The sequence below is a fragment of the Marmota flaviventris genome, chromosome 15, assembly GCF_047511675.1.
Source record: "Marmota flaviventris isolate mMarFla1 chromosome 15, mMarFla1.hap1, whole genome shotgun sequence".
Taxonomy (NCBI): Eukaryota; Metazoa; Chordata; class Mammalia; order Rodentia; family Sciuridae; genus Marmota; species Marmota flaviventris.
Window position 1 is genome coordinate 44,326,432 of NC_092512.1, and position 9,223 is coordinate 44,335,654.

At 37.3% G+C, this 9,223-nt stretch overlaps 1 protein-coding gene across 1 annotated transcript in view; it reads right to left on the reverse strand.

Annotated features, from left to right (window-relative positions):
• The window catches only part of Slc26a7 (solute carrier family 26 member 7), a 108,131-nt gene extending 100,010 nt beyond the window's left edge, over positions 1 to 8,121 (reverse strand). Inside the window, exons 1-2 of the mRNA XM_027952229.2 lie at positions 8,052 to 8,121; positions 7,573 to 7,881 (exon numbers count right to left, since the gene is read on the reverse strand). Of these exons, the coding sequence (XP_027808030.1) occupies positions 7,573 to 7,765 (193 nt within the window). The 5' untranslated portion in view covers positions 7,766 to 7,881; positions 8,052 to 8,121. The remainder of the gene's footprint in view (positions 1 to 7,572; positions 7,882 to 8,051) is intronic.
• Between the last annotated feature and the right edge of the window lie 1,102 nt (positions 8,122 to 9,223).

Sequence of the window (9,223 nt, forward strand, 5' to 3'; positions counted from 1 at the left end):
CCTATGTCATCTCTGTTACATGGTAAAATATTGTTCACTGAGGCTCAAACCAGTATTAATGCACATCTCCTCTCCCTCTCTCATCCTAACCAACTCTGGCAGGGGGCCATGATCAACCCTAAAGGAAAAGAGCAACTGTTCCATGTTAAGTGTTCTTCCCACCATCTGAGATCTCTTCTGGATTCAACCTTAGCTTTATTTTATCAAGGAGCCACCCCAGTCCCACCCAGGTAAAGTCTGCCATACTAGAAACATTCAGGGAAACAGAAGGCAGCCAGAGAGAAAGACTGAGGCTTGGCAGGTCAATGTTTGAATCTATCTTAGCAGGACTAGAATTGGGGGCAATTCACCTAATGTTCTGAACCTTAAAGTCTTATCCTCATGAAAATATAAAATACAATAATATTTATCTTACTGAATTTCATAAGATGTGCAGCATATTTAGGGAGTAATAACACTTTTATATGTTATTAAGATGATTAGCAGAAACCCAACTTAAACTTGCATAAGCAAAGAAAAAAGCTATGTGTGCTTACACGTCAAGTCATGGGTGTTCTAGCTGTTATCAGGACTGTTTTTCTCTGCTGCAACATATCTTGGAGGTCCTGGGAAGCCGTAGAGGTGCATAATCTGTAATCTCATCAACTCCAGCACAAAGGAGAAAGCTGTCTCCTCCTTAAAGTTTCAATACACATGTTGGAATCCACACTGACTGGACCACATGGATCATTTTTATTTTCATTACCATTTTAAAATAATAAATTACTGGTCTGTCATATAATTAACCCAATCCTTGTGCCTGGAATACAGATCTTATTACAGAATCAGTCACTGGCCAGAGGTATGGAATTGTGCCAGTTATCAAGCTTCAGGCTCCAAGTCTTCACCTGGACCAATAATTGTCTGGAATCAGCTCTCAACACCAATGCACATTAGAATCAGGAAATACTACAAGTTGTGAAAAAGAAGGAAAAAAAAGGTGTCTAGGCCTGATCAACCCCTCTAGAAAATTCTGATTTAGTTATTCAAGATGGGACCTGGGTACCAATGTTTTGTAAGCCCCTAATGGTTCCAAAGGGCTCTCAAAGTTAAGAGTCCTGGTTTAGAAGCATTCAGTCCACTGATCAGCCTGGATGGACTTCATCACTAGAGCCAGAAGTAGAACCACACTTAAACCATGTACTATAAGTGGAAAAGGCATTAGTCTTTGTTTTAGTCAGCTTCTTCATCACTGTGACCAAAAGGCCTGACAAGAGCAATGTAGAGGAGGAAAAGTTTATTTGAGGCTTATAGTTTCAGAGGTCTCTGTAGCATAATTCCACGGCGGAAGAGATGTGGAGGAAAGCAGCTCAAGTCATGACCACCAGAAAGCACAGACAGCACCACGCTCCAGTGACAAAATATAAACCCCAGTGACTTGTTTTCTTTAACCACACCCAACTGGATGTCTACAATTACCACCCAGTTAATCCATCAATGTATTAATCCACTAAGTCACACCTCTCATCATCAATCATTTCACCTCTACGTGTTCTTGCATTAGCTCCCACATGAGCTTGTTGGGGACACCTCAAGTCTAAACCATAGTATTCCCCAAAACAAATCTGAGGCATGGCTACTAAAGACAACAGAGATGGATTTTAGGGGGCCAACACAAAAGGCTACTAATCCACAGGCCACACACCTCATCCTCACTGCTATTATAACAAACCTTCAAGTTCTCCACACCCTAAAAAAGGAAGGTCATGGCTTTTCCATGTGGACAACTCTAAATATTATAGGGAACCTTATCCTAATAAATGTACCTTTAATTCTGAATCATTATGCTTCTACATTGAAAAGAAAAGAAAATCAGAAGTGCTGAATGGATGCTGGAGCTGTAGGGAGGGGATGGGTCATGGAGTGAGGGGAAATGGAGCCAAAGGGGAAAACCAGCAAATGTCACTAGCGCCTCTGTGTATTTTCATGAAGGTCATGGAAAGTATATATTAGACTTACTTAGGAATATTTAGCTGCCTTTGTTCCTAGAGAAGAGAAAAGTCACTAGCAGGAAGATACAGTGATTTAGGGGGTTGGATTAGAGATACATAGCCAGTATTAGTATTCCGTATCCCCAAGGCTGAGAGCATGCAGGGAAGAATTCCCAGACAAGCCTTTAATCTTCTCAATGCAGTATGCTTCAGGAATTTCCACTTATTGTTCCACATGTCACTAAGCTGCCCTCAGGAGTGCAATGAAGCTCAGCTTCCAACACATATGTTTTGGTGCCAGTAATGCCACACATTCTGCATAATTATAAGGAACATCCATCGTCTGTCTGTGGCCCAAAACTTTGTGGTTTGAACATCAGGCAACCCTATGGCAGCTTAAATTTTTCATGGTTCTGGAACAAAAATTCTAGGTGATCCCTTGGAATGCAAGGCAACACTCTCATTTTCCTCCCCAGGAGATTTGGTTCTTTTACAGCAAGTCATGCATTTTAATTTTCCACCCTGTCTCAGTGCTTGAGTTTTCAGGTTGAAACACAGTAACTCCCAAGTGGTTGTGTTGGCTAAAATGTGAACTAAGCAGTCTAAAGACCAGTCTGATGCTGGTTAACTTGCCAACCATGTTGGTAACATATCTTGTGTGGATGACATTCTCTATAAATTTTTCAAAATACATTCAGTAGTGAGGACCTTCAAGACATCAGCTAAAGAGCATTTTGGCAGAAGGTACCTATAGAGAGTGGTTCTTACCTGGTGATGGTAATGAAGGCTCTTCAGTGTTTAAAATATTTTTTAAAGAAAATGATTTCTATTATCTCCCACATGAGCCTAAGGTTTCTTTCATACTTCTTTCTGCATTTATTTACTTTGGGGAGGGACAATCACAATTCTGGAAGTCTGGTAAAGTCCTATTGACCCCTTCCCAAGAATACTGTTTTTAAAAACAGGTAATAAAAAATTCATAGGATTATGGAGAAATTATGAATATTGAAATAATACATTAGTCCAAGTTCATAGAACTGAAGATTCTGCTGATCCAGTTTAAGAATATAGTCATATGTAATCTCTCCATAAATGTTTTATTTAAGTGAGTTCAAAGCATATCAATAAACACATTAGCTGAGGTTAAACTTGTAATGGGAACACTAACAAGAAAGTGGCAGTAGACAAGGGAGGGGTGGGGACTGTGGCAGAATGTACAGTGCGTGCCCTGCCTAAAGCAGGAAGCCTCTAAGGAGATCAACAGATTTCTGCCACACGGGAATGTGGGCCCTGTACAGCCATGTCTTTCTCTTTTTCAAGAGAAGCAAAGTATTTGGGTTTTTACATAAAATATCCTATTTGTCAACGTTGGCTGAAGAAAAAAGATTAACATTATTTGGAAAAAAGAAGATGTACCTTTTACCAGATTTGTCTAGAGAGCTACAAGTGTATGACTTCAAGAAAGTAAGAGAAATTGGAAGAAACCAAATACTCATAATTTAATGTATATTTTTCACTATAGGTATCCTTAGGACAGTTATTTTTAAAACATAAGAATTAATTTAGGGCTGGGGTTGTGGCTCAGCGGTAGAGTGTTCACCTAGCAAGAGCGAGGCCCTGGGTTCGATCCTCAGCACCACATTAAAAATAAATAAATAAAATAAAGGTATTGTGTCCAACTACAGCTAAAAAATAAATATTTTTTTAAAAAAGAATTAATTTAAATTCACCTTCCTTCCTATCGCGGCACCCTGTGCAATAGAACACTCAGTGGATTAAGCTAAGGAAAGGCTTAGCTCTTCCAATGTTTATTGAAAACCTACTTCTTTGTGCTGGGCAATACAAGTTGATAAGAATATAAAGGTGAAGGCATTGTCTTGGTTTACAGTATTTGCAGATCAGTCTAGAAAGAGTTGCACCAAAAATATATAATACAATGTGTTAAATAAAGACTATGATAGAGATATGTCAAAAGTACAAAGAGCATAGAAGGAAAGAAAACATGAGTCTTCCTAGGAGCTGGAGAGGGGTTTTCAGAGGAGAGATCTCTTTGAGCAGAGCTTTATATAAAGAGGCTCAGATTGTTCAGCATCTGAGAGGATATGCTGAAGAACTGGGCTTTTATCTGAGAGGAAATAGAGGGCTATTTAAGAATTCTGAACAGGGAAGCAGTATGTTCAAATCTTAAAGAATTCTGGCTGCAGTATGGAATGCTGTCTTCAGGTGGAGACAGAACAGAGAATGAAGACTCAAAGGATGTATCAGGGCAGCAGCAGAGGCATGAACCAAGGCAAACTGGTGGAAAAGATACTTAAAGGATAGAAATGAAAGAACTTTGTGTCTGCTTGTATGCTAGTGGCCAGGGTGGCAAAAAAGGAGGGAAGAATTGAGAATGACTCACAGGACTTTCTACAAGAGAAAGTCTAGCAAAAACTATGAGCATAATTCTGAAGACAGATGACCTGAGTCCAAATATGACTTCTTTCCATTTGCTGTGTGACTTTAGGCAAGTTATTTATCTTCTATGGATATATATTTTTCACACACACACACACACACACACACATATCAAGTGCTTTTAAAACAGTACTTACATTTATCATTTTTAATTTCATTATTAACTATTATAAATTTGGTTAGGATAGCAGTATCATTCCATTTATTTTAGAATACTAAATGTTGCAACTGATGTGCTTTTAGAACACTCTAGGTTTGCATAGTAGATGTGGATCTCAGATTGAGATCCTAGTATGGTAATAACAGTGAGAGTCTTTTATGCAGATCATCTGAGGTGGTTTTTGAGAAGAAGGTCAGGGTTTGAGTCTCTAAGACACTGGTATTGAATCGAAAGAGTAGAATGGAAAGAGCAAAATTTGTAGAGGCACTTTAGAAGAGAAATCCAAACAAGTAGTGGGGAAAAATGAAAGATTAGTCTCTTGAAACCAAGAGAATAAAGGAGTCTAGAAAGAGTACAGCAAATACAGAAAATATTATAAAGGAGTCGGGTATACTGATAACTGAAAAGCACCTTTATTCCACAATTAGGAAATCTTTAATAAAGTAATTCAAAAATGACTTCTTGTCATTGACCTATAGAAAACACTCAAATGCTAGTTTCCATTATACTTCTTAACTTTAAATTCATTTCTAGAGATAGCAAAATGAAAAACAATAATTAGATGGAATCATAAACTTTCCATATTTATAATGAAAAACTGAATTCAAAAATTTCATATAATTCTACTATGCTGAGTCAATAAAAATCTGCTTTGAAATTCTGTAAAAGGATATTTGTTTTTTGTTTCCATTATGATGCAGGGACTAAAACTACCTCTTCTGATTTTCCTAAAGAAATGAAGCTGATAATAATTGCCAGTATCATATTAACACAAATAGGAGATGATGATATCTAAATGCCTTCCTTTCTCTGTATCCTACTGTAGTTATTTTTCTTGTCATTTTGCCTTTGGGGTCTAAAAACTACAGGGATGAAAACTGAATGTAACAGTAATTTGAAGGGAAGGATATTCATACCTTTCCAAAAAGTCTCCTGTTACTAATAACATTGATATTATAAAAAGTCTGGTTGTTTTGGCAGTGTAGAATACAAAGTGAAATGTTAAGAGTGTTAGCTTTGGAATCATATCCTGACTCTACCACTTATCAGGTATGAAGTCCAAGGAAAATTCCTTACTCTTCTAAACCTACATTCCCTCATATGTAAAATGGAGAGAAGACTGTTGTCACTGAGAATGAGAGTGGTGATGTACATGAGAGGACAGCACAGTGCCACTTAAAACAAATGATAGCTTTATGATATTTTGTTTTTTAACTGTCCATTGTAGATGACCATGAAAAAATTTGAGAGAAAATTGTATTTAAAAGAATAGGTACGTTTAGAAGGATTAATCTTTTCGTATGCCAGCAAAAACCTTTAAATTCTTCTTAGCGGTGTGACTTGTCCCTTCACTGGTAAACTTCCAAGAGAACCAGCAGCCAGATCTGTACTTTCCCATGGCACAAGAGCAGAGTAGGTTTTGTGCTATTCATCTGTTGGGGACTAACCAATGTGTTTCTTCATACTCAATGAAATATATGACTCATAAAATAAAATCCCTCAAAATCTATACCCAAATAAAAGCCATACAATTGACTACTAAAGACTTACAAACAAACCTCAGCATTTAGGATTTGCATCAGACAACTTAATCATATCTCAAAATGCTCTAATTAATCTGATATTTCCCAAACATGAAAGACAAATTATTAGTAAAAACATAATTCTCTTTCATTTTGCATTAAAGCAAGATAAGTTTATAACATATACTGAAACTATCTGATGAAAAAGCCCTTTTTTAGTTCATCACCTAAGTTTTCAAAGTCCATGGTGGTAGTGTTTCATTTTGAATTTTAAATTGAATAAAAGCAAGGCTGAAAATACCCTATCCTGTTGTTTGCCTTTGCATTTTTCTAAAAGATTACTATGCTTTGCTATTGGCAAAATGGTTATTAAAAATGTAACACAAGCCTATGTAATGAAATGGAATCCCATAAAGTATGATAGTGTTATGGATCTTAAAGTAAAGCCACCAGTGCAGATGTTCCTAATCATACTAAAAACACAAATACACAAACCAGTTTGTTCCAGCTACAGAATAATTTAATTAAAAGAGTGCTTATAATTTAACAATATAAATAACAGTTAGAGCCAGGGAGGTAGTGGAATAGCAAGGAAATATAAACCTACAGAGTCTATGCCAAGAAAACTGTTCCAAATTCTCAAGGCTGAGAAAGCCATTTCTTTCCTTGCTACAGGTAGAAAATTACTACCTGAATTAGCCAAAAACTGTGATTGATGTACCTTTAGGGAAAACACACACACACACGTGTGTGTGTGTGTGCATACTAGTTAACTAGCTTTCATGGATACAAACACCTATCTAAATCCAGAATATCATTTAGAATCTGCTTTGGGGCAGTTAAAATCATACTTCTCACCAGTTTAAATTTCTTATTGAGATATAGATGCAGTAGGTAATGGGATACAAAAATAAATCAGAATAAAACATAAGCTCTAAGGACATACAGTATTCTCTTTGCAAATAATGATCTTGGCAAAGAGCCTCCTTTTGTGCAGACAGCTCTGTTCCTTGCTTATAACAGCTCTCAAGTCAACAACAGGTAATTGTGTACTACTAATTAGGTTGAAAGACAATTGTATTCTAATCAGGATATATTTTATAGCTTGTTTCAGTGAAGGCAAGAAATTATATCTGCAAAATCAAGTTTTAAAAGTGCACTTTCCCATAATAACTGATCTTTTACTCTAACATTGTATGAAATTTAACATCATAACTGTGTAATGCCATTCAAAAATTGGGTCAGTACGTAATTGTTAGCAAAAGATAGCACAAAAACTAAAGGACAATTAGGAAAACTCTTACACAAAGATATCCACACTGCTTCCCAAAGTTAATAACAGTTTCATTAAATATTCATTTTGTTATCTAAATTGTCCAGCCCAGTTCATTCATAATACCTTCCAAGAAGCAAAGCGACATCCACTCTGCAGAAAACAGGAAAACCAAATGCAGTACATTACCTTGTGTCACCTGTTGAACTGCCAACATTATCCCAGACACAGTGTCTGGAAGCAGGTTTTCTTTCAGATTGTAATGTGGTGCCCATTCCAAAATAGGTAGCCGCCTTCTGCACCACTGTTTAATGTCCTCATAATGGGGGGGATGCATCTTGCTCCAGAACATGCTTTTCTTTTTCCTCTTCGCCCCTGTCATTTTTCAGATCCCCTGTTGTAGAAGTCAACTTCTTTAGACAAGGGGGGGAAAAACAGTTGCAGAACACCTCTTTTCAATGCCAGGCTCCAATTCGTCTGTGGTTTACAATGTCAAAGCTACCCAGAAAATAAATAAGAGAGAGGGAGGGAGAAAGAAAGGGAAAGGGGGGGGGAGAGGGAGAGAGGGAGGGGAGAGGAAGATTAAAAGCACTTAAATAGATGCAGCTGAGCTATCTGTCTTATTATGATGCAGCTAATTACTGTAGATAAAAACTGTAGATGAAAACCTTGAATTCTTATCTGAATGAGGAGTGGTTCCTGTTAGTGTAATATATTTCTGATCTTGGAAAAGTAATGGGTTCGGTGGTAAGTTAGTCTACAGCTCTCTTGCCAGTAATTCCCTTTATATTCACTGTAGTCTTATGTGTTTGGCTGCAATCCCAATGGTTAATGAGGTAGTTCTGGGCGTGTGTTGGAAGTAGGCTGGGCTATGCTAATGAAACCAGAAAACATCCTGCTCGTCCAGTTTCTCCCTTTAAGCTACGCAAAATCATAAATCTACCAGAAGGGTGTTGTGCAAGTTACATTCAGAGAATACCCCATACTTTGGTGGGAGGTACATATTTTCAACATATCCTATGATTGCCAGTTCCACAAAATTCAGAAATGTGACAGGGCCCTCTAAAGGTCCTTAGCATGTTTGATTCCCTGGTAGGTGAGGTTTTCATTCATACAGACACATTTAGTCACTGCACAGCCTGGGAAAAGACTGGCTAGTTCTCATGAACAACTGAAATTTCATCTCATGGGCTTAGAAAATAAGTTAACGGTGAACAAATAATTGTGGCTTGAGTTCTTCCCTGTCTCTGAAGCTGTTCCTTCAGTTTCCTCTGACAGTTTCTCTAAGTCCTATAATTCACACACTTATGCATTGTAAGTGAAATTTATTGAGGAATAACATGGTGTTTATACTATTGTTTGAAGTGTCCCTAACTTTTTTTGTGTGCAGTATTTCCCTGTGTTCACATAACTTTGGGTGTGGGGGTCGTTACACTTTATAATACAACAGACAGACTGTCAATTTTTATTTTATGATGGCTTCCCTCAGCCCCCAGGGGAGGAAAAAAAAAAAAGCCTGCATTTATGAGTTGTGTCATTGGAATTAAACCGAAAAGCCAATATACTAGCTAAAATTGTGAAGCCAAGATAAAGAATACCATATATATAGTTTGCTGCAGTGCCTTTTAATGCCCATTTGTCCAGAGAATACAAATCTGATTTCTGGAAGCTTTTAGAATAACAAAGTACTTGGATTTGTTGGCTGCTTCTAAGGATCCCTGCAGAACCTCTCCCCATTGTTTTTAAAATGAATATGAAGAGCTACTTTCTCAGCCTTCTAAAAGATGACACCTCTTGCTTTGTATCTTGTGCAATAATACTTTTTTCCCAATTCAATGAA